Source organism: Microcebus murinus, chromosome 2 (genome assembly GCF_040939455.1).
Source record: "Microcebus murinus isolate Inina chromosome 2, M.murinus_Inina_mat1.0, whole genome shotgun sequence".
Lineage (NCBI taxonomy): Eukaryota > Metazoa > Chordata > Mammalia > Primates > Cheirogaleidae > Microcebus > Microcebus murinus.
This window is the reverse complement of record NC_134105.1, coordinates 120,557,148-120,584,188: the sequence shown is the minus strand read 5'-3', so window position 1 is coordinate 120,584,188 and position 27,041 is coordinate 120,557,148. Positions and strand designations below refer to the sequence as shown.

General features: G+C 38.3%; 1 protein-coding gene across 5 annotated transcripts in view; it reads right to left on the bottom strand.

Annotated features, from left to right (window-relative positions):
- The window catches only part of RABGAP1L (RAB GTPase activating protein 1 like), a 689,918-nt gene that overhangs the window by 150,655 nt on the left and 512,222 nt on the right, over positions 1-27,041 (bottom strand). Inside the window, exon 1 of one of the 5 annotated variants that reach the window (XM_012765068.2) lies at positions 3,700-4,350. The exons of the other annotated variants lie outside the window; for them this stretch is intronic. Within the exon in view, the coding sequence (XP_012620522.1) occupies positions 3,700-3,867 (168 nt within the window). The 5' untranslated portion in view covers positions 3,868-4,350. Of the gene's footprint in view, positions 1-3,699; positions 4,351-27,041 lie in introns of those variants that run through there. 5 annotated transcript variants of the gene reach the window in all.

Sequence of the window (27,041 nt, the reverse complement as noted above, 5' to 3'; positions counted from 1 at the left end):
GTCACGGAATGGATATGAAAAAAATCCATGGAATGACAAAAAGAAAAACATCCAAAGAGGAGAGAAGAAATTTTGAACATGAGCACAGAAAAAGTTTTTCTTTCTCCAAATTTCACACACTGAGAGTATGGACTCTGACCATGTGCCATTGCTGACACCATTTTGAATGTGTTTTTCCCACTGAAAAATGCAGTGCAATCATGTATCACATTTTAAAGTGTTGTTTTTTGTTTTTTTTAAAAAAAGCAGGATGAGTAGCAACAGTTCCAACGACTGAGTGTTAGCTCCAGATGCTTCTATTCCAAACTTCTCACTATTCTTGGATGATAAATCTTTCTTTATGGACCTCTAATAGGCAGCAAATTCTAGATTTGATTCTTTTGGAGGATTATTTGAAAAAAAAAATCTAAGCATGGTATTGTTTCTTACCTTCACTATTTTTGTCCTAAATGGCTTCCTTTAGATTATGGTATCTAACAAGATTTCTATTCAGCTAAAAAATATTTTTAGGCTGAGTATAGGCTCAATTCTATAACCCTAGCACTTCCGGAGGCTGAAGCGGGAAGATCGATTGACCCTAGGAGTTTGAGGTTGCAAGGAGCTATGAGGATACCACTGCACTCTAGCCTGGGCAACAGAGCAAGACTATGTCTCAATCTCAGCAACAACAAAAAATATTTCTGGGGGTCTGAGAATCATTTTGAAGCACAGCCTTTAGAAAGAGGAAACACTACTTAGCTAGTGCCTAGCATATCTCCTGCTTAGTATTTTAATTTCACTAAAGACAAGTGTTTGGTGAATCTGCACCTAGAACTTATGCCCTGTGGGTCGGGCGTGGTGTCTCACACCTGTAATCCCAGCTCTCTGGGAGGCCAAGGCGGGCAGATTGCTCTTGGTCAGGAGTTCGAAACCACCTCTGAGCAAGAGCGAGACCCTGTCTCCAATAAAAATAGAAAGAAATTAGCTGGACAACTAAAAATATAGAAAAAATTGGGCTGGGCATGGTGGCACATGTCTGTAGTCCCAGCTACTCGGGAGGCTGAGGCAGGAGGATTGCTTGAGCTCAGGAGTTTGAGGTTGCTGTGAGCGAGGCTGACGCCATGGCACTCACTCTAACCTGGGCAACAAAGCGAGACTCTGTCTCAAAAAAAAAAAAAAAAAAGAACTTATGTCCTATGGTAATAACTAAAATGAAGTACTTGTACCTGATTTATTACAGGGAAATTGTCCTTTACTGGGTGTACCTTTGAAGGGCAATAAGCAAAATTTCCAAATGTGCATATTCTATTCAATCAGTGGCCTCTTTCCAACTAGGAGTTATAGAAGTCTAGTGTTCTAGTAGTTTGGTGGTCCCTCTGTGAATCAGGGAATGATAAATAAATTTTACAGTCCAAATGGACAATACTCTCTTGGCAAATCTTCATTTATTTGATTTTTTTTTTTTTTAAACTTTTCTTACAATGAAAAAAATTTCCGGGGTCTTTAAAATAAGGTATTTGCATGTCTTTAACCTTTAAGCATTCATGTTTAAAACATGGCTAAAAAGACACAGAGACCCATTTTAAATTTCAGCACTTGCCCTCTTGATTAGAAAAGAAAACACTGCACTACTGAGGGTGGCAGGATTCCTCTTAGGATCATCACCCTGTGCAGATTAGCCATCGATCCTGACTCATTAGCCAATCCAATAACACACAGCTGAACAACTGTCCTTCCCCCTGGTACACATGCCAAACTAGGAGCAGTAACTCACTGGATAGCAGATCCCAATTTATAGACATATTGCTAATTAAAGGTTTGTGTTTTCCCAAAATGTAGAGTACCCTGGTTCTACCAATAATCTTTCAAGTGCAACTGTGTGTAACAAAGCCAGAGATTTCCAAATGGGCCCACAGAAACTCGGCATATGCTTTCCACATGTAATGCAAGTGGTGCCAGCACCTAGGGTCTGAATGTGAGAGCTCAAAACAACCAAAGATATGCACTGCCTCAGATACCTAATTTGGCAACCAAACAGACTCTGTACAATTGCAACTACAGATATATATGACCTCCCAAAGATCTCAAGTCTGTGAACCCAACTAACTCCCTGTGAATTTTATTGCTGACTAATTTTTTAAAACTAGAGGCAGTTTAAATTCATCTCTAATGCAGAGTTGAGTATTAGAGATATTGCTAGTTATCAATTTTGTTTTCCTTCAAAACATTAAAAATATAAATGCCAAATGAGGTAAGGTAGTATTGAATTACTGGAGATACCAGTAGAAGCCCTTAAGTCCACAAAGTTGAGTAGTCTTTAAGATACAGAACTATATTAGACCAAGCTAATATTCTTCAGAGATGTAGAGAATTGGCTGAAATGTATTTTAGCACTTCATAGTGTCAAAACTGAAACAAAATACTTCCTATTTGAAAAGAAAAATTCCTTTCTAATAGAATCATGAATCTTTAGTTTTCTCCTTTATTAAGAAAAAAATGTGTTCAGGGAAACAATGACCTCACCTGGGCACTAAAACATAGGCATTGAGCTCTTTTTATTTTTGCCTTAAATGACAAAGGAACTATATTTATCAAAAATAACCTCATATAATCACTTGATAGTCATTGCTTCTAACTTTGTTTTGCAATGATAAACAGACTTTCTTCAGGATGAGAAATTCCTTATGTACGTGGCTACCTAACATGTCTGCTATGATTACACAGAAGAGATTATTTTGCATGTAAATACATACATGAATACTGAACTAGTAATTGTAAAGATAACTATACTGGAGGGAGATATGTGAGAGAAAAGAGTAAAATTCAGCCAAGTAAATATTGTATGGAAAGACTTGAATATGAAAGAACCATCATGAGGAAAACAGTCTGAAATGGTATTAAACTCCATTCTATAAAACAGACAAAGCTAAATTATTCTTGTTCAATTACCAAATAATGGTATATGATTACTGTAGACCAATTACATTATAGAATAGTTGCTAGGTATAGTTTTCAAGCCACTAAAGACAAACTCTGCAACAGTGATTGTGGGTATTTAATTTTAACCCTTGGCAGGAAATGAAGAAGGGTGATTTTTCTCTTATTCAGGAAATCAGATAACAAGCAAGTCAGACTTCCCAGATTCACAGCACAGACCTATCGGCTTTAAGCTGTTTCACAGATACACAGAGCAATCATTCCAGGAGAGAAATTTTCCATTTCCTACCAGAAGATTTTTAGGTGGTAAAATCCCGACCAAAAAACAAAACAAAACAAAACAGAACAGAACAATCAAATTGGCAATCAAACGGAGAGGTTGGAAAGGAAACCACACTTAGTCTAGAAGTGGCTATGTCTGTTGTAAAATTTAACCCTTTTGAGACATAAACAACAGAATGCCTCCATCAAGCACTTGGATATTCTGCTTTATTGCTGAGTCTAGCCAGCCAGAAAACCATTTTTTGCTGTCACAGAGATAATGCCACTAATGTGACCCTGGGCTCTGAGAAAAGAGCCATGATCTCCTGTAGCCAATTAAGGAGTGGCGTGGATCAGGCTCCAAACGAGCTGCACAGCAGTGGCCCCTCAGCACTTCCTTCTCAGCAGAATGGGGAGAAGGAAAAGAAAACCGGAGACCACAAGCCTCTTCCAGAGATACAGGAATTTTCACAGAGGGTAGCAGATTCCCTACAAATGAAGTTCAATAAAAAACAGTCTCACCGCCAGAAGCCGAGGCACAAACAGACGATGCCCCATTCCCAGAAGTTCCAGCACTCGACACGCATACTCATTCACCAGCTTGCTCCTCTCGTCGTGCATGTCCTGGGACTTTTTGACAGGAGGTGTGAGCTTAGCAGCTGGGGCTGGGCAGGGCACCCCTTCTTCCATGAGCAGTAAGTAGGTATCCAGAATGAGAAAGATGGATCTCTTATCCACAATTTTAAAAACTGCAATGGGAAGGGAGCCAGGCTTCGGTCTCCCCGGGAGGACGCACAAGCCAGTCTGTGGTGGGAATTGTCAGCTAATGTCTCCACAGGAAAAACATTTTGGCTATATTATCCACTGTGCAAGAGGCCCAAAGTAGACTGAGAAATGAAAATGAAATCAAATACTTATCTAAATAAAAAACAGCAAAAGCAGTCAAATGCAAGAAAATGGCCAAGAGTGATGCAGGAAGAGTTCAGATACATGTGTGAAAACGGACACGCTGCTTGGAAGGGTCTAGCATGTGAGAGTGCATGAGTGTGTGTAGGTGTGTGAGCGAGAGTGTGTGTCTGTGCGAGCAGACAGCAGCAGCAGTAGCCAGGAAGCCGGGGCAGTTGTGAAGCTGCAAGGAGAAAAGGATGAGCTCATTGCAATCCTTGATTCGTGACAAGCAGCGCTGCTGCTGCTGCTGCTGCTGCTGCTGCTGCTGCCTCTCGCTGTGAATCAGTAATGAAGGGGTAGGCAGGGAAGGGGAGGGAAGAGGAGGAGGTAGGTGAATGAGCATGCAGAGCGTGTCTCAGGGGAGAATGCTGTAATAAGAAGCCAATGGCGAGCCATTGGACAGATGCGCTTCCCCCTCCCAGTCCACCTTCAATCAGTGTTAGTCTGACAGCTTATGCTGTTGAATCCTAAACCCACAGACAGATAGATGAACTAGCTTCTCCTGACATGTGAGGCTCACAGAAAAAATCAGCCAGCCAGCCATCTAAAAGGCTGACCTTTATTCACTCTTGCTTTCTAATAACAAGAACAGATTTTAACGTGTATTTAAAGCAGGATGCTCCAATCTTTGTTAGATTACCGAAATCTCCACAGAAGATAGGTATTAGAGTAAAATGATAGAGTATGGACAGAAAAGCCAAGGACCGTGCATCCAAGAAATGACACACCCTCAAGTTGAAGTGTTTATGCAATAATAATGACTTTTTGCAATCCCAGGATGTGCACAAGCATTTCTGCAAGCTAGAAAGCCTGGCCACAATTAAAAGGAAGATTTTTATAAACACACACAATATGACAAAACATAAAACCTACAACATGATGTTGAGAGTATACATTTAAAGAACTAGTAAAGTTGAGATTCTCAAAGCAAAAATAACTTTATTGGCCGGGCGCTGTGGCTCACGCCTGTAATCCTAGCTCTTGGGAGGCCGAGGCGGGCGGATTGCTCAAGGTCAGGAGTTCAAAACCAGCCTGAGCAAGAGCGAGACCCCGTCTCTACTATAAATAGAAAGAAATTAATTGGCCAACTGATATATATATAAAAAAATTAGCCGGGCATGGTGGCGCATGCCTGTAGTCCCAGCTACTCGGGAGGCTGAGGCAGAAGGATCACTCAAGCCCAGGAGATTGAGGTTGCTGTGAGCTAGGCTGACGCCACGGCACTCACTCTAGCCTGGACAACAAAGTGAGACTCTGTCTCAAAAAAAAAAAAAAAAAAAATTAAAAAAAAAATAACTTTATTCCATTTACTTTGATAATCAGTTAACAAAACATTGTTCTGATAATCTCTGATCAAATTAATCTTTCCCTAGTAATAATATAACTAAGAATTATCCATAGTTTAAAATTTTATAATATAATCTCAGTGCTAAAGTGTTATATTCATTTCTTTGATGTGAAAAATCAGTTGTAGCCAAACGAAGGCAAAAAAACAAGATCACCTCTAGGGACAGTCGCCTAATTTTATCCTAACAATTAACTAGTTAGGATTTACAAATAACTAGTTAATTACCCTAATAATTAGTCCATATTTAGCATTTTGATTCTGTAGTTGTGTGTTTGATCTCTTAAGAACCAGGCCAGTTTCTCCATACAAGGTATGGCACGGTACAGGGAGAAACAGTGCTAAAGGGAGAGCAAGTTTTTTCTAAGTCTTAGTTTTCTACTCTAATAAGTTATAAATCTGCAAGTAACCAAATAGAAACATATTTATTTTTGAACCCATCCAAATATAGACCAAAAAAAAGAAAGAAACATATGTATTGACATATCTCTGTAGTCATAATTAAATAGATTAATTATGAAACTGGGGTTGAAGAAAAAGAAATAGAAAGGGGAATATTGCTTCCCTTAGCAAAATATTGTTTGGTTTCTTTTCCAGACTTTCAGAAAAACAAAACTTAAAAAAAATTAATCATTTAGGTCTGGGCACATGGCTTATATCAAAGTAATCCCAATACTTTGGGAGGCTGCGGAGGGAGGATTGCTTGAGGCCAGGATTTCAAGATCATCCTGGACAACATAGTGAGACTCTATCTCTACAAAAAATAAAAAAAATTAGCCAGGCATGGGTGTTCGAGCCATTATTCCCAGCTACTCAGGAGCTGAGGTGGGAGAATCCTTTGACCCTAGGAGTTGGAGATTACAGGGAGCTATCACCACACCACTGCACTCCAGACTGAGCGACACAAGACCCTGTCTCAAAAAAAATTTTAAACATGTAAAGTATTATTTACAAGGTGTCTTAAATGAGATATTTCTATAATGCTGTCAAGACTTTTATTTCTTCCAAAAACAACTTCTTAAAAAATTATACAAAATACAGTCAGGCACTGTGATGCATGTCCATAGTCCCAAATACTCAGGAGGCTGAGGCGGGAGGATCAGCTAAGGCCAGGAGTTCAAGGCTGTAGTGTGTTGTGCTCACACCTGTGAATAGCTTCTGCATTGCAGCCTGGGTATGACATAGTGAGACCCTGTGTCTAAAAAATCTATGCAAAGTAAAGATTTTAAGCCAGGTGTGGCGGTTCATGCCTGTAATTCCAGCATGTTGGGAGGTCGAGGATTGCTTGAGGCCAGGAGTTCAAGACAAGCCTAGGCAACACAGCGACAAGAACATGTATCTACAAAAAAAAAAAAAAAAAAATCCAGGTGTGGAGGTGCACACATGTAGTCCTAGCTATTCAGGAGGCTGAGGCAGGAGGATCCACTTTGCTTGAGTGCAGGAGTTCAAGACTGCAGTGAGCTATGATCGTGCCACTGCATTCTAGATTGGGTGATAGAGCAAGACCCTGTCTCTATAAGTCAATCCATCAAAATAAAGATTTTATGGTAAAATGATTAAAAGCATTAGAATATTACATACATATATAATATTCAGGTCCCTAAGATTTTGGAGGACACATTTGATGGGCTGCCTAGGGTGAGGATAGGTCCAGCTGGAAGAGGGAGACTATAAGGAAGAGGCTTCTCTCTCACACACACAGAACAGCTCCATTTTTACCTTCCTTACATACTGATGTTCTGCATCAGATTTCAGTTGAGAAGACTGTGCTACTGTGATGTAAGCGTGAATAGCACTGCCACGGACACTTCGCATTTAAGAACAAGGGAGCATTCTGACTTGCAGAGGAAGTTAAGAACTTAGTTACTCTTTAGCTTAAAGGATTTTTTTTTTTTGGTTGACTTTTCAAATGGTAGGGAAGATGTTTCTATCTAACTAACTTGGTCTCAGAACACTAGCAGAAGCATTTATCTTTTCTTACATAAACCAGAAAAAAAGAACTTTTTGCCCAAAAGGATTCTGGTAAAATAAATAAAACTAATCAAATGATTTGGAAATTGTATGATTTGGCTCTGATGCTCCAAAAAAAAAATTAAAATTATATATACTACGTATTAAGTGCAATAATTAAAATATGATATCTTAATGAGGAAATAAAGTCACACTTCAAATATTTAGGTACATTTGACACAATGCTATGTGAAAGGCACTGCCATAGGTGGTAGAGCATTTCCATTTCCCCAATCTTTCCATCATGCTTCCCTTCAAAAATCCATCATCTTTGCTGTCAAATTTCTGTGATTCTTCAGCCATGGTTCTTTTTTCAGGTTATCCTTTCAGAATAGGATGTTGATCAATATCAAGTAAAACAATTCTTTGAGAACATCCTTCAGTGATATGGAAGATTGGATTCTATGAATTTTTGAAGTCCTAGAAGAGTCTCAGTGAGCCTTTCTTCCTCTTCCTCCCCAAACTCCAAATAATTTATTTATTGCTGTTGAGATTCAGCAATAAATCAAGGAACACTTGAGAAAAAAATTTTCGAGTTACAAAGTAGTCCAAAAAGTGGAATAATAATTTTAAAAACTCTTATGAGCCGGGCACCATGGTACATTTCTGTAATCCCAGTGACTTGGGAGATTGAGGCAGGAGGATCTCTTGAGGCCAGGAGTTTGAGACCAGCCCGGGCAACACAGCAAGAAAAAATTTTAAAAATTAGCTGGGTGTGGTGGTGCTTGCCTGTAGTCCCAGTGAACTTGGGAGGCTGAGGCAGGAGGACTGCCTGAGCCTAGGACTTTGAGGCTGCAGTGAGCTATGATTATGCCACTGTACTCCAGCCTGGGTGACAGAGTGAGACCACATCTCTAAAAACAAACAAACAAACAAACAAAAACTCCTTCGAATTAACCAGTTAGTAATACATATTTCTCAAATTTCCTTTGTATGAATAACTTATGGGGTGGAAAAGCTTTTCCCCTTTATCCTCCTAGGTTCTCTGCCTGGGGCCCCACAAATAAGTCTGACAACAGACAGGCTAACAAGACAAAAATAAACATAAGTTTATTAACACATGCAATGTGCATACATATGGGAGAAACTCAGTAATGACTAACTCAAAGGGATGGTTAGAACTTAGGGCTTATATAACATCTTAATAAAGAACAATAATTTTGCAGAAAAGTGACACGACAACAGGAAAAGACTTTGAGCTTCTAGGGCAACAAATAGTATGAATGCAAATAAATGGGGAAACTAAAGGTAGATAAGTTGGTGAGTAGTTAGTGAGTTTTATTTGTGTAGATTCTATGTGTAGACCAGGGGCAGGGAACCTCCAGTGTTGAGGCCACAGGTGGCCTTCTATGTCCTTAAGTGTGGCCTTTTGACTGAATCCAAATTTTACAGAACAAATGCTTTTATTTTTATTAATACATTTCTGGTTTTTTTTATGTTTTTATTTTTTAAATGAACGTATTTAAAAAACCAAAGAATAAAGTAAGTTTCAGTCGAATAATCCTCCCAGATTGACTGGCACAATTAGAACATTAGTAAGCCACAAGGGCTAAATTGACAGCTGCTATGATATATCCTCATTATTTGGTTCTAACTTCCCTCACTTGACTGGCACCACTACTGCATGAGGCTGGTTGGTGAGAGTTTATGGGGACTGAGTATGCCAGTCTGTCATCAGCTTTTGACACCGTGGCACTGTGTTTCTGTTTTAAGTGGAATTTGGGAATAGTTGCACAGCTTGACAGTATTTTTTAATTCTGTCTGCTTAACAGCCCATCATGTCAAAGAAGAACAAAAGAACACTAAAGGAAGAAAACATTTTTTGATGAGGATTGGAAATTGCATTATTACCTTGTTTCTGCTAAGGATATGATGATTAGCTTGCCTTGTGATACCAGAATTGAAACATTGAAGAAATTCAATGCTTATCAGTGTTACAACACTTATAAGAGGCCAGGCGCGGAGGCTCACACCTATGATCCTAGCACCCTGGGAGGCTGAGGCGGGAGGATTGCTTGAGGTCAGGAGTTCGAAACCAGCCTGAGCAAGAGTGAGACCCCATCTCTACTATAAATAGAAAGAAATTAATTGGCCAACTAATATATATAGAAACAATTAGCTGAGCATGGTGGTGGATGCCTGTAGTCCCAGCTACTTGGGAGGCTGAGGCAGGAAGATTGCTTGAGCCCAGGAGTTTGAGGTTGCTGTGAGCTAGGCTGATGCCATGGCACTCACTCTAGCCTGGGCAACAAAGCGAGACTGTGTCTCAAAACACACACACACACACACACACACACACACACACACACACAAAATAACACTCATAAGAACCAAAAATATTTTAAATTAGAGGCAGAAGTATGAAAGGTTGTACTACAGAAATTAAAAGATGAAAAGCAAAAGAAAGACAATTCTTTCAGGCAGCAATAAGACCTGAAGGAACTTATAAAGTAGCTTATATACTTGGGGGAAAAGGGAAGCCATTCAGTGATGTAGAAATTGTGAAAGAATGCATTGTCAAAGTTGTAGGAGGCTTAGACTCCAATACCATTTCAAAGTACAAACAACTGCCTCTTTCAAGGAGAACCATAACTGATCAGCAGCATGAATTAGCCATCAACTTAACAGAACAACTTCATGCAGCACTTCAAAAGGAAAATATATATTATTCAACCACTTTTCATGAATCAACTGATACTACTGACTCAGGACAGATTTTATACTTCATTTGGGTCATAACAGAAATTTTCTTTGCTACAAAGAGTTACTTGCTTTGGGCACTCTTTCGAACAGACAACAGGGAATAGATGGGTTCAACAACTTTCACAATAAATGTCATGAAGTTGGACTGCATTTGGTAAATTTAGTGACTGAATGTACAGATGTTGCACCTTCCATGACAGGAAAACATGAAGGGTTTATCGCACAGATAAAAAAAGCATTAACAGATCCAGATGCTCTCATTTCTTTTCATTGTATCTTGCATCAGCAAAATCTCTGTGCTAAGGCTACTATTTTAAGTGCCACTTTGCAACAAGTAATAAGTATTGTTAACTATATTTGTGCAAATGAAACACAGCATCATCAGTTTGATAACATGCTAAAGTTGAACAATAAGGTATTTAGTGTAGTTTTGCCATATCATTCTAAAGTGTGTTGGCTATCACAGGACAGGTATTAGCCAAAATTTTATCTGAGAACAGATAATTAAATTTTATGAAGAACAGAATCAACAATGTGAATTATTGAAAGAAGATTGCTATAGAAACACAGCATTTCTGCATAATATCATGTCAAATCAAAATAACTTCAATATATCTTTGCAAGGTAAAATTAAGTCTATATATGATATGTGGCAAAAAAAATCCAAGCATTTCAGAAAAAATGAAAACACTTCTTCTTCAAAAGGAAATTTCACATCAACATTTTCTCCAGTTAGCAAAAGTCATTGATGAGCAGGATGATATATGTATGAATCACTTGAAGAATATGCAGCTGTTATAGACCTATTTATTGGAAAATACAATGAAAGGTTCACTGATTTTGAGAATCATGACATCACACTCGAATTAGCATTTCAGCCTCACCTAGTTGATGTCACCAAGGCACCTAAAGAACTACAGATGGAATTGATTGAGTTCTCCGTAGGTGACACTTTAAAGTCATTGTTTGATGCTAAGAAAGATCTAATTGAAATACGGATAAATGCGGCAGAATAACCAAGCCTTCAGCAACATGCCTAAAGAATGTTTTCTTGCTTTTCAACCACTTATTGCGGCGAATCTACATTCTCCTACCTAATCCAAATCAAGACACCATTAAGGTCTCAAATGACTGATACCCAGCTAGAGGATCAACTGAAACTGTGTACTTCCGTGCTGCAACCAAATATTCAAATGCTTTCCAACAAAAGGCAGACATGCAAAGTCAAAGTTAGTTAACTTTAAAATTAACAAATAGTTTTCACTTTTTGAGATTAAGCACATAGTAGTGAGATTTTTACAAAATAATGTACATTTTAAAATATATCTAATTGAAGTTTCTTGAATGTGGCTTTATTTGATTATATCTAAATTAATGGGGCCTTCCAACATGAAAAGGTTCCCCACTGTGGTGTAGATTCTTCCTTGGTGCCATCTCATCTCCAGTGAGAAGGTTGTTATTACTTGCTGGTAAGGAAAGTGGGTGTGAGGGGAGGCACTTTCACAAGGGGAATTTATGTTTGACTTCCAGGCAGATGGAAGGATAACAGAGAGCTCATCCTATGTCTGCTTTTTCTTAATTGCCTTTAGCTCAAAATAATCCTTATGCCAGAATGGTATAATTTGGAGTGGCATACAATAAACCTTTTCACACTCAATGAGAGAGAGAGTAAAGGAGAGGGCCAAGCCGGTCCCAAAGCTAAGGGATAATGACTAGAAGTGTCATTCTCTGGAGTGCTGGAGGCAGGTGGTCAGTGGGGCAGTCCTAAGAAGAGCCTTGCACTTGAGATTGCTCTTCCTGAGCCACTCTGATGTGTCATGGTTGTCAGACATCTTTAAGACTTATATAGATTTCCATTGTAAAATGAGAAGCATACTTGACTTAATTCAGGGACCTATCATTAAGAACAGAGTATAACAAAACATGCTAGGTAGTTACTTAAGTAGTTACAAAGATGAAAAAGGAAACACTTTCTGACCTGTAGGAGGTTAAAATCAGGGAGGTGTCCAAATATAAACATAAAGCAGGGTGTGATGGATACTATAAAAGACAGGACATAGTATGCTTTGAAGTAAGCTTATCTTTGTTGTCCACAGTAGATGTAGACAGAAGTTGTGGTGGGATTGGCCTGGATCCAAATCCAAGAATAATGAGAATTAAATATTTCTCTAAAAGCAAAACAGGGTATTGTTTATTACATCATCTTTTAGTCACATTTACTAGCTGTATGACATGGGTAAGTTAATACTCTGAGCCTCTATAAAATGGCAACATCACCTACCTAGCAAAGTTGTTCTGAAAATTTAATAAGTTAATGCATATGAAGGAATCTCTCATAGTGCCTAGCACATGGTAGGTGCTCCATAACTAGTAGTTTGGTTTTTTAAAATTATTTCCAGGAAGCTATGTAGAAGAGGATAAAACATATAAAATGCATTGTGTTCATCTGGGTTAGAATTTAGAAAGACATAACACTTCTCCAAAGTTTGTAAGAAAAAAAAAAAAAAGAATTTAGAAAGACAAAAAAAACCTCTGGATATATTAGTATAACAACAGAAAGAGGGCTAAACAATGATAAAAGTATTTATGCCAGATCACCTGCCTCTTCAGTTCACTTTTAAGATACAGACATTAATATTAGGTTATTAAGTATGAAGTGTCCGATTTCCTGAAGTACTAAGTTTGACAGTATTGACATTTCACTTTGATACTTCCTGTTTTATTTTTATTATCAAGGTACATCCTCAGTCTTTCAAACACGTTTGGCTTGTGATTATCCATCAAATTTTTTAGAGCAATTTTTGTGAAACCATGGGTAAGTAAAAAATTTGTGCTATTTTTGAATATGAGTTCCATCGCGGAACTAATGCAGTGCAGATAGCTCAAAGTATCAACAAAGTGTTTGAGAAGCATGTGGCTAATGAACACACACACAGTATGTCAATGGTTTGAGCAGTTCCATTCTGGTGATTTTAATCTTGAAAATGAGTCACTTGGGCAACCTGAGACCAAGGTGGATAATGATGCACTGAAAGCTGTAGTAGAAGTAAATCCACCTCAACCTATACATGAATTAGCAGCAAGGATTGACGTTACTATTCTGACAATATTGGACCATTTGAAACAAATCACTAAGGTAAAGAAGCTGGACAGATGGGTTCTGCATGAATTAAACAAGCATCAGCAGGAAAATCTTTTTGAAGTTTGCCTTTCTTTGCTGTCACAATATAAAGGTAAACCATTTCTATACCATATTGTTATGTGTGATGAAAAATTGATTCTTTTTGACAGATGCGAACACTTGGCACAATGGCTGGATGAAGATGAAGTGCTGAAACATAGTCTAAAACTGAATATTCATCAAAAAAAGCTCATGGTGTCTGTTTGGTGGTCCAATGCTGGTATTATCTACCACAACTTCATGAAACCTGGTCAATCAATTACAGTGATGTCTACTGTAACCAACAGGACAAAAGGATGCTTGCCATTAAACAGCTGAGACTGATCAATAGACTGATCAACCCTCTTATAAGACAGTGCTTGACCATATATTGCACAAACAAGGCTGCTCAATCTACAGAAGCTGGAATTGGAAACTCTCCATCATCCATCATATTCACCAGACCTTGCACCAATTGACTACCACTTCTTCCAGGCTTTGAACGACTTCTTGCAAGTAAAAATGTTTAATTTTCAACGAGCTGTGGAAAATGCTTTTCGTGATTTCATTGCCACTTACTCTCCAGGCTTCTTTGCTGCTGGCATACATAAGCTACTATTAAGATGGCAAAACTGTGTTGACAGGTTAGATGCATACTTTGATTAACTGTACTGCTTCTTGTTTGAGGTACAATAAACTACACTTTAATTCAAAATTGGACATTTCATATTTAATGACCTAATAGCAAGTAGCAAAGCATCCATGCTCTTCTTTACTAGGAGAGGTAAAACTGCAAACACTTAATTCTCTTGTTATTCCTACAAGACTTCTTTTTAAAAGATAAACCCTCAATAATCTGGCAAGTTCCTAACACCCGACAAACAGGTCAAATAAAGATAACACAGTGAGTAGTAGTATTGGTATCTTGGTCCTATAAAATCCTGCACATCTAATACTATTTCTACCATTCAAGTCTTCATTCTGCTGAACACTGTACTATATGCTTCTGTTTGTAGAAAGATGTATTAGATGCTGCTTCTAAGTTTATAGAGTATTCAAGCTACTTGAAGAAAGGCTAAAATGAAATGTAATGAGACTGAGCTTACAAGTTATATCACAGGGAAATGAGTCTCATTATTTTATAGTTGGAACTCATATCAAAAAATTAAGAGTACAAAGTAAAAGATACTATATAATTATCTAACACTGTGGTTGAGATCATAAGTCTATAGGAATTCAAAGCAAAAAAAGATTCCTGCAATATATTGCACATTTACCTAGTTTTTCAGGAATGTTCTAACCTGTTGTAAGACTTAAGGTATAACTATGGAAGATTTTTGTGTTTTTTTTTTTTATACAGAAGAAAGAACTTTCCCCTACCAAAAGCAATGTCATAACATTGTTAACAGCTTTGACAGCATCACTAATATGTTCTTACCTATCCTTGTGATCAGATTCTAGTGTAATTCCTTCATTAATACAAGAAATATCTTCTCTAGCCTCTCTATAGCCTATAGTGAGTCGGTTGATCTACCTCAGTTACACATTCTATAACAACACAGAATAAGTCTATTTCTTTTTTTCCATGTGACATTAATTAAAATATTTGAAGAGTTCTTTAATTTTATTTTCTTCAAGCTAATTGTTCCTGCTGCTAACTGGGTCTCCTAACAGCTATTTTCTGGACCATTCTAGACTCTACAATCCTGCCTGTTGCTCCAAGGACACAGCTGTTTGGACAATGTCTCTCACAGTGCTGCCCACATTGAAAAGGATACTCCAGATATAATTATAGAATCATAAAATAGTGGATTCTTGTTAGACCCTAGAAAACATTAAGGTCTAACATGTTTATCCTATTGATGAAAAGACTCAGGCAGCAGATAAGTAACCACTCATGATCATAAAACTTGTCAGAGGCTGAGCCAGGAAGCCAAGATCTCAGAGCATAGATGCATGGCAGGGAACCTAGCATTTCCTGCACTGTACTTTGCTATCTTTCAATTAATGTAGCCCATAAAGAAACTATCTCATTAGGAAGACTATGCTTCACCATTTTATTCTACATGGAATTGGTCTGAAGCCTGAGCCTGCCATCTGCCATGAAAGAATCTAAGATTCTTAGATTTTAGTTGAGAGGGGCTATCCAAAAGTTGGTCTTGAGAATAGTGACTTCTAAACACATATTTATGATAATAAAGCACATCTGCCTTCTCAGTTTTTAACTGATAGGCATTCTCTTTTTCAATTAAACAGTTCAGGAAGCTACACCCCTGACAGCTCAGCCACAGTGTCTATATACGAGCTGCTTTCTTGAAGCCGTGTTAGTGACACAGGCTTGAAAATGGAATGCTATCTCAGTTCTTTCATCCTCTTCCCTGGGCAGTGTGTATAAAGCTCTTATTTATTTTCAAGCTTAAGCAGAAGGCATAAACATATGTTAGCAGAAGGCTGTTTTTTAATTTTAAATTGATCAGATAAAATTATGACATGTAGAATCTAGACTATTCTTTGATTCTCTCAAGCTAGCCCAGCACTTTGTTTTTTATCTTTATGTATGTGTATTGTCATTGTTGTTAAAAATAATGAGGTGCTGTACACATCTTGAAAAGTGTGAATTGCCTCTGCTTTCTTCCTATGGTCCATGTCCAATACTCTATTAAATTTGCAATCTCTGCCCTCTTCATGTTACATAGAATGTTAGGTATAGTTTAACAGCTGTCACTGTGAAAAATAATATTTTCAGTAGAGGAGTTATATGGGTCAACTTATGTATTAGCAAAATAATTTGTTTCTACAAAATGACTATATCAAGACAGGGACATTCATTTTTTTAAATGGACAAGTCCCTGTTCTGAAACAAAGGTGGTAATAGATTGTACTGTCTCTTCTACCCCACTCCCCCCTTACACTCTCACACTCTCTCTCTCATGGCTTCAAATGGATTCGGTAGAATTTCAGAGGTGGCAGCATGGTAAAAGCGGAGGTGATATTTCCTCAACTTTTACTGGAGGTGATCTGTTCCCTCTCCACCTCCCTTGTGAGCTCAGCACTTGTCCACACTCAGTATGGCCACAGGTGTCTCACACAATGACAACCAGTGAACAAGCGCATATGGGTCTTCCCTGCTTGATGGGCTTCTTTACTTATCACACGCTCATATTTGTTCCAGGCAAGGCTTAACACAGCAACCTGCACATCATAGTCTCTTGATAAATATATAAATGCCTAAAATTATGAGCCTTTATTCACTATTTTAAAAGCCATGAACTATATGCCAAGCTCTTAGCATGCGTTATTGCATTTAATCTTAACAGCCAACTCTGACCATTTTACATAGGAGACACCTGAGCTTAGAAAATCCAAGTGACTTGCCCAAGGTCATGTAATTAGTGATGGAGTTCAGGACATGCTACCCTAAAATACAGCATCTTGGCACACTGAATATTTTAAACTGAAGGAATCTGAAAAATGTCATGAAAGATGCTCCCCTGCCCTAGTCCCCTGAAGCAGGTTTTAAGACCCTCACGTAAGAGATGCACTCATCATACCTAGAAACCTGGAGGAAAGGAGCATCCCTATCTCTGAAGACCAGGGATGCTGGCAGGAATCTGAATACACAGGCCTTGCTAAATATGCCCCCAGTTTCCTACCCTTAGCTCATACTCTCTGTCCTGTAACATTTTTCCATGACTCTTCATTATTTGCCAAGCCTTGTATAAAATCGCTCGGGTTTAAGCATTTCTTTGGGTGTCCACTTCCTTATGAAGGTTACCGTGTCATATAAAACTCATATTAAATAAATTTGTACGTTTTTCTCTTGTTAATCTGTCTTTTGTTATAGAGGCCCCAGACAAGCATTTAGAAGGATAGAAGGAAAGAGATTTTTTTTCCTCCCCGACATTACTAATCACAACTATTCTTTTTGGATAACTACACATCTGAAATTTAAGTGTTTTAAATCTAATTTGAGTAATTTAAAATAATGAAGAAAGAAAGTAATTCCAGAAGGTAATCAAGTTAGTCTAGTGGAAACAACAGGATTTACAGGGGTACATAACTATGAACATATTGAGGGACTACATCAAGTTCCAAAAGAAATGGACAAAAAGAAAAAGAAAACAAAGGAAAAACTTAGGCTAAAAGAGCAGCATCTGTACCTCGGTGATTGTATAAATGTCCTTTTTGTTATCAGGCAATCCAATCACAGGATCAGCCCTCTCTCCAGAACTCCCAAACTATTCCTCTACCTCCTTACGGAATGTATGCAGCCTCACATGCAACACGGAGCCTCTGTCTCACACACAGCTTACCAGACGTCTACTCTGTCTGTAGAAGGCTCCCCTCGCTCCCGCCTTCTCCACTATGCCTAGGGTTTACCATAGCACGCCTATCCCAGGTCGCAACTCCCCTGCTATTCCCAAATAAAAGCCTGCGCTTTGTAGAGTCGGTCTCTCTGTCCCTCGTTAAGGTTGACAGCCTCATGTATTTTCCTTCTTTCTGTCTTGAAAACCTAGCAGAGGGCAATCACTCAACACACGCTGGCTACGTCACAAATGTTTGCTGAAATACTTCAGCATTCAAAATGGATAAAATATTATTATCCATGGGAGGGACAAATAAGCATTTCTTCAATTACAGTTGTTGGTACTTTAATATTTAATATTCCCAAGCCTCTTAAAATGCTCTTCCCTCTTTCTAGAATGTTCCCTTCCATCATTTTCCTTTAAAAATTTTAATAATCCTTCAAATGTTGTCATAGAAAGAACACAAACTGAGATGTCAGGGACAACTGGGTTTAAACCACAAATTTGGTGTCCAGTAGTTATATGACTTCAGGAAAGTTAATTAACCTGAGTCTTCTTTTCATTAAGAAAATGGGGTTAATAGTAATCTTATGAAGCTGCTACTGTGATTAACGTCTATGACATTCTTAGCTTGGTAAACTGGAATGACAGTGAAGGAATTAATACCCCACTGACTATTACTTTAATCTGAAAATACCTGGACAGCTAGCAGCTACAGAAACAAACATTACCTCCTGGAAATGCAGCTGCCTTTGACCACCTTCCAGGGAATCCCCAAATTGGGAAAAGACTGACCCTTCGCAGGAAGGGGGAATTCAGCTGTCTATTAGCATCAAAAAGCCCAACAGAACCTTCCATACTTTCCCACTGACGCCCTAAACTCTCCTCTTAGCTTTTGTTAAACTGATACATAAACCTTTATTTCTGGCTCTTCAGTGAGTTATTCATTTTCGGCAACTTCTGCCTGTGTGCACATAATAAACCTGGTCTTTGTTCCAGTTAATATGTCTACTGTCAGTTAATTGGCAAGCCCCCAATCAGACCAATTCAGATGGTAGAGGAAAAGACTTCCCCCCAAGATCAGTAAAGATATTAACTGATGGGCAATAGTAAAGGGAAAGTACTGGGGACAGGAAAGGATGGATGAGGAATGGAGTAAAGAAGGAATATACAGCAATCTGCTGGAGATGTTCTATAGGCCACGGGCAGTATGAATCTGGAGCACAGGGATGGGTTTAGAAATCACAGATGGGCACATTGACAAAGATTCTTTGCTTGGCCAAACTTTATTCAGCCTTCTGAACTTTCTGCTAGGCCCAGCTGTGCACTTCCTTGTAAAATCAAGTTTTAGCAAAGAAACCTGCTAAGTCAGTTTAGCAAAACTCCTGCTCCCCTCCATCCCTGATATCTGACTATCCTTGATATCTGATCAGGTTCCTCATCCTCTTCCATCCCTCAGGTGGTGCCTGGTCACCCTGGCCCTGTACCTCTGGTATTTCTTCTCAGTAATTTCCCATCCAATGACACTGCTCCCCAGCTATAAATTCCCACTTGCCCATGCTGTACTTGGAACTGAGTCTGTGATCTGAGAGAGTGAAACAGATGCCCCTGTATCAATTAACATGAACCTTAAGGTTAAGGTAACAAAAGTTATCTATGAGTCAAGGGCTCAGGGCCTGGCTGGCATGGCAAATTTCTAAGTTCCTATGACTACAAAAAAGACCACACTCTTGCTGAACTCCCTAACAATAGGAGCTATCAGAACACTCTGATTTACAACCGGACCACTACAATTCTGATTGGACAGAGGATCAGCCTTATATTCTCTTCTGATATGTAAATACAGACCTTAAGCCAAAAACTGCCTTTGTGCCCTATAATTCATCATTTTGTTTTTTGTTTTTTGTTTTGACAGAGTCTCACTCTGTTGCCTGGGCTAGAGTGCCATGGCATCTGCCTAGCTCACAGCAACCTCACATTCCCGGGCTCAAGTGATCCTTCTGCCTCAGCCTCACGAGTAGCTGGGACTATAGTCATGCGCCACCATGCTCGGCTAATTTTTTTTCTGTATATATTTAGTTGTCCAATTAATTTATTTCTATTTTTAGTAGAGACGGGGTCTCACTCTTGCTCAGGCTGGTTTCAAACTCCTGACCTTGAGCGATCCTCCTGCCTCTGTCTCCCAGAGTGCTAGGATTACAAGTGTGAGCCACCGCGCCCGGCCTCATCTTTTGACATAAACCAAATTCCACCTCATTTTAATGCTACCCCCCAAAGTAAACATGGAATGTATGTTACAGACATGTTTACTGATTGCACATGGACTCGGCTCACCTCATTAATATGTATAGCTCTTCCCATAAACCTGCTGAATATATGACTCTGTTATGTATTACAGATTCCAGGTGCATAAAATCCCAACCTGCCCCTTCCCCCCTCAAAGACAGAACACCTTCTATACACACCTGAGACTATCTCTTTCCAGTTTGCAAATTTATATTGCCAATAAATCTCTCCTTTCTACTATTTAGCCAACCTGGTTTTCTTTTGGTTGACAACCCCAATCTCTCTCCCCCACTGCCAGACCCTGTTGCAGTGATCCCTATACCTACTGTGATTGTTCTGAATAAAGTTGTCTTTACCATGCTTTAACAAGTATCACTGATAATTTTTTCTTTAACAGAATGAAAGATGGGAATGAATTATTTCATGTAGGGAAAATATTAATCATAAAGTAGTATGTCTTAATATTCTTCTTCACTATGCAAGGTGTAATTTGATGATTATTTATGTAATTACATTGTTAGTGAAATAATCTGCCCCATTGAATAGTAAGTTTCTTAACAGTAGTATAGGAGACCAGAATATGCCGACCTAAAATATGCCTTTTTGGCATAAGTATTATTTTGAGATATAACAGATACTGTTTTCAGAAGCTCTGAAAACAGAGGTGCAGTTACCTTTTTGTAGGGGAATTTAAATCTACAAAGGAAATCTCCATTTGTAAGGGTGTCTTTCTTCTGTACTCGGAAGAGAAGGATGCTAAATCACAAGAGACTCATCAATGGAGAAGAGGCAATTTAAGTCTACATAACAAATCTTACTCTTGTTTACTGTGTCTTTTCTGGTCAACTCCCCATAACTGCCCCTCCAAACGCCCTTCTTTCTTTGTTTCAGCTGAAGGTGATATTTAACACATTGACTGCCACACTAGAAAATTTTTTTTTTCCTTGGGGCCACAGTGTTTTATTACAAAAATAGAATAAAAACTCTGAAAATAAAATGATCCTTTATAATTTAATGAAAAATTTGTTATTTTTTATTGTTTTTTGTGCATGAATTATACACAACTTGAAAAATAGTTCGTATGACTTCCAAGCTGAAGAGAGGTGTGAGTTACATATGCTTCACAAGGCCTCAGGCTCAAAACTAAGGTGAGTTAAATACAACTCACATGGCAGTTTATGTGTTAAGCCTGAATGTTAAGCTGCCTTTTGGGATTTACTCATTTCTATGGGTACCCCTCATATATATATGTTAACAAACTGTTTTTTTTTTCTCTTGCTAATCTGTCTTTTGTTACACGGGATCCCACCTAAGAACTCTGAAATGGTAGAGAGAAAATTAATTTTTCCTCCTCTGCAGCAGGCATTGCATTCACTTCACTCCCCAGTATTTTCCTAGCACTTAGCACAATAACTACATGTAGAAGGGGCTCAGAAATTATTTACTAAGTTGATGAATGAGTGAATCTCATATGATATTCACCAATGAGCTTTCTAATAATTTGCTTTCAATTTGATGACCAAAATAAATAGGAAAGTGAGAATACAAAGGAAAGGGTGTTGAAGTGGGAGTTGAAGGGTGTCCTGGGCTAGACCTGTGTGTCCACTTCCCAATCTATTTTCATGCCTATAATAGGTTGCATTAAAATCATGGCTTAAATAAAGGATTTGCTCATGTTTTGCAAAATTAGTTTGCCCTATGTCTACAACATCCTTGATTTCTCACTTTGATTGAACCTTCCAAATAAGATGACTCAGGGATTGGGCATAAGGGCCTGCCAGGCCCCCAAGCATGGACATAAAGGACAAGTCTTAAGTCCCTTCAAGGGAAATCCCATGCATCTATCTAGCCTTGAAAAGTACACAAGAAGACAACTGTATCCCAAACAAGTTAGAGTCACAAGGTGCTGTGGTTCTTTATAGAAACTAAAAGATTTTAATAACACATTAACCTATACTCTTGAGCTGTTTTTCAGAAACCCAGGACCCCACCAGATGGAAAATGCCAATCACTACCATATAGATGTCAGATAAGGGAGAACTGAGGACCACCTCTGATCACTGTTTTTTGTTCTAAATTTCTTCCTGAGGGGCCTGCAAAGAGTCATGCCCACAGGCCAAGCCTTCACATTCCTTTCCACTGATCCCAAGTTCATAGACAAGGCCTTGCTTCCTTAACCAACTGCTAATCAAAGCATTTCTGGATCCATGACCCGTAAGCCCCTGCTTCAAGATATCCTGTCTTTCTGGGCCAAACCAATATATAACCTTCATGTAGTGATTTATGATTTTGCCTGTAACTTCCACTTTCCTGAAATGTGCCCCTGCCCTTACAAATCCTTGCTTGTAAGCCATCAGAGAGTTCAGATCTTAAGTGTTAGCTACCTGTTCTCCTTGCTTGGTGCCATGCAATAAATGCCCTTCTTTCTCTCACTGCGAATTTCAGTGTTAGTGTCTAGCTGTGCTGCACTGGGTGAGCTGACCCCAGTTTGGTTTGGTAACACAAATTCAATCCTCTACAAGTCTTTCTGCTTCATATTCAAAATGTATTTTGAATCTGTCCTATGTTTTCATCTCTAGTGTCACTACCTTGGCCCAAGCTACCAACATTTCCTGTTGGCCTACTGAAATAACATCTCAAGTACATTCCATGCTTCCAGTTGAAGCATGGAATGTACTTTTCAATCTCTGTTCCATGTACCAGAATTCCTTAATCAAAATGATGTCTTAAAAACCATAAATCAGATAAAATTTATTCCTGCTTCAAACTTATAATGGCTTCCCATTGTACCCAAATGCAGATACTGTACCATTGCCTGTATGTCTCTACTGATCTGGTCGCTGCCTAGCTTCTAACCACATTTACTTCCTCTCTACATCTCACTTACTCACTCACTATGCTCCAGCCACAGTGGCCTTCCTTCTGTTTGAACATATGAAACTTTTCCCATCTCAGGGCTTTTGCTTTGCTGTTGCTCTGATCTTCATATGGCTAGGTCTACTGAATCATTCAACTCCAAAGTCATTTTGCTAACAGAAGCCTTCTCTTACCATCCTCTTACAGTAACACAGGAGATTCCCTTGTATTATTTCCTTCATGACATTTATCGCTACTTGCAATTGTTTTCGTATGTATCATTTCTCTATGCAAGCAGAAAATATCAGGGCAGGTTCACAGTGGAAAGTAGAAAGAGCTTTAAAAAACCTTTATTGAGAAGGGTATTAGAGGAAAACAAACACAAAATAAGATTCTTGTCTCAGCTTCTTCCATTCATTCACTCATTTTTGCTTTAAAAGATTATAATTTTACAGGGCTTTGAATTTCTCTTTCCTTTAGCAAGCAAGAGTCAACTAAAGTGACCCCTTGACATTTATGGATTTAATATTTATCGCTTCTGCTCTCTCCAAGGGACCACACAGAGCCACAATACAGGAACCTGTGGGTTTGCTGAGGAATGAGCTGAGTTATTCCCATGCAGCAGATTTGAGTAACCTTTATCCTTCTCAGTTACTGTATGTTCTTATGGTGATGTACTTATGTTATCTTAATTTCATAAATGAAGAAACTCGGTAAAAGAAAATCATAGTGGTATTTAAAAATTAGGAAATTTAAGAGCGTCTTAAATATATCCTGTTTGAATGTCAAGCTGTTCTTTTGCTCCTGAACCCATGTTTATACACACTAAAGAAACAGGCCACAGTCCAACTAAATTGGTCTGTCTGGTTAACTGCAGTGATTCCTTAAGAATGCCATGATTAATACCTAATGTATGCTTCCCAAAAGGCTGTTACTGATCTATAACCATCATGAAGACTAGCCACAGAAAAATGCAGAGACTGTTTTACACATGCAAGTAGCTGAGTCACTGTGGTGTTTGGTACAGAGGAGAGAAGCTTCTATATTTAAAAATAAAGATATCATAAATTGGTATTTAAAGTGTTCCTGCAAGCTTTGGATAATACATGCTATAAAACTGCCAACTACTTTAGAAAGGAGAAGGAAATTAACAACACAAAACAACTAGAAACAACTCTTAAACCAAGTAGGCATAGAGTGGAATAAATGAGCTCAGGGCAAAGGATAAAAAAAAATATTCAATTCTCAATGTATATACCATAAGCCCAGAACTATGCTCAGTGCTCGGTAGAATACACATTTTGTCCTCTACCCTCAAGTGTATTATAGACTTTACGTTGAAGACAAAACCCACAGATTGGGATGATTGGGGTCCACATGATGATGTGTAATCATGTGCCCAGTAGGTACATTTCAGGCCGGTTGGTACACCTGAGGCCAGATTATGATGAAAATGGAATTCTAGAAGGATGGGCTTACACTACAACTGGTGAGTGATGCTTATGAAGATACTTTTTTAGAAAGATTAATCTGGTAGCAGAAGGCTACTCAGGATAGCTTAGGAGAGGAAAACACTGAAGGTAGACAAATCAGAAAGCTCTTGCAGTAAATCACATGTGAGAGCCAGGACTGGTGGAGTTGCCACAGAAATAGAGCCACGCTTGAATCTGAGAAGTATCTCAAAGGAAAAACATTTATCCATTGTTTCTGTGTAAGCTTCCAAAGTACATGTGGCTTATTATGTACTCTTTTGTGTAACTTACTGCTACAAAACTGCTGGAGAGAAAAATTCTTTACCAAGTCAGGAAATGGCACTCTGGGAGAATGTCCCTTGATAAATGAACACAGTAGCTCTCTTGAAGTTCCTGACTTTAAGGCACAAAGTTGATTAAAGGATCACTTGGTTTGGTCACTTTCTCTACAAGACTAATTATCAATGAAGTTCAAACCATAATACACGAACGCTGAACCATGTGGAAGCTGATCTGGTATCACTATTTAATTGCTTAGGGATACCCTGGTTATCACTAAATGAGCCATAAATGAGAGAGATAAGGTCTAGTAAACTGCCTTCTCTACAAAGAACACTTTTTAGTAGCTTTTTCCTTAAAATTCAAAAGAGAACATGATAAATAAGTTTTTGAGAGAGAGAGAGAGAGAAGGAGAGAGGGAGAGGGAGAGAGAGGGAGAGAGAGAGAGAGAGAGAGAGAGAGAGAGAGAGAGAGAGAGAGAGAGAGAGAAATGAACCATAATAATGACTCTTAGCATCATCATCCCACACATCCAATTCTTCCCAAGTCTCCCTAACAGTGCCTGTTCAGTTGCCTGTCTCTCTACCCCTACTCTTGCAGCCTTGGCTAAGGAAGCCTTCATTACTTCTTCCCTGAGGTATTCAAACAGCCTCCTAACTAGTCTCCCTATTTATGACCAGTCTCTTTACATTTCACCCTGCCTTTCTTGCTGTCTCCAAAATTATCTTCCTAAAACATAATATCATGTGATTGTTTGAAGGTATCTTAGGGCCCATGGGTTTGAAGGTTAGCACATACCCTAGCCACAAGACACACCCTTCATAGAAGCTAGATCTATCCCACCTTTCCGATCACATCTGTCACCTTGACCCCTCATGCCCAATATTCTCATGGAACTTCCCCCAAATACTGCTTTTTATAATGCTTTTGTTATTTACATATACTGTTCTGCCTAAAACAACATTCCTTGTTTTCTCTAATTTTTCAAGATTCCAATGTCACACATCACTGTCTCTTTCAAGTCATCCCTGTCATCACTTCCCTCCTCAGCCTTTGCATCCTGTCTCATTATGACCCTATGATAACAACTCTTCTATAGTAATTACTTGTACACCTGTCTATCTCCCCTACTCCTCAGTGAACCTGAGATTGAGATTAATCACAACATACTCATTTTTGCATTTCTAATGCCCAAGAGCTTTTAGTCGTTCTGGCACAAGTCATTTAAATAAATATTAAGTAAATGAATGAATGAGCGAGTGATGCTCAAATGAAGAAATGCACTATAAATAAAATTAAGATATGAATTTAAGTTTTTAAAAGACATGTTTTAAACTAGGGGATGGGTAGTATATATCTCTTTTATTTAATGTCTAAATTAGTAAGAAGAAAGGTCAAAATGAAAGCAAGTGTAATGTTTATAGGTTTCTAAAAGAAATCATTGTAAAACAGCATAAAAGTTATTAGAAAAGAAATAAAACTCAATGTTATTTAGCAATATGCGCACTACCATTTAATGTTTCTTCAGAAACAGCGAATTTGATTTGGGGAGTGTGTCGGCTCTAATCATCAAACAGGCCTTGTTGTCTGGAAGTGAATCAACGGACAGGCACACATACTGTGCAGGATAGAGACAGTAAGAGTCCAGAACTTACCATTTTAGTTTATATTTTAATGTATAAAATATAATGGGGAGAAGAGTGTCAAATAAAACAATATTTTCGGAAATAAAGTATAGGTGTTGATGGAAGTAACTTATTTGGCTGTAACTAGTAAATATTGAAAAATCCAATCATTACAGTTCCCAAAGGTTTTCAAACAATGCCAACAAACCTCCAACTAATGTTAACATGAAACATACCTTTTAGAAAATATCTGATTGACAAGTTTATTTGCTTAAAAGGACAGATGCTCAGAATTTACTAATAACAGGACTGAAATGAAACTCAAGAAAATGACACAGAAATTACTGTGGCAAAGGGAAGATTCTTCCATATGTCTTCTCTATAAGCTATTACATTTAGAGAAGATAAAGACTACAAGTAAATGAGTAAGATGCTCATAATGGAGTTAGCTAGGCTAGATAAAAAAATTAATCAAATAATTAAGTTTGAATTTCTATTTATTTTACATTTATTTCTTTCCTATCAGTGATAATCAGGTTATAATGCTCTGATCATGGGATGCTCTAGTATTTAAGTGAAAGTTTAAAAATCTAGCCAAAATTGAAGAATTATTACTAAAAGTCTAATACATAAGTATTCTCATGTATGTAAGATAATGGAGCCCAGTGGCAGCTGTCCCCACTGTAAGACTTATGGTCTTTGCATAACTGGGGAGAAGCAGTGCAGATTACAGACATGACAGAATGCGCACTTGAAAACACTATACCCAAAAGCTCCTACAGGGCCAAAGTGGTCCTATTCTTAAAGGAGATATTTTTAGTATTGAAAAGATATTTAAATACTAAGAAAAAAGTCTTATAGATTTACCCACAT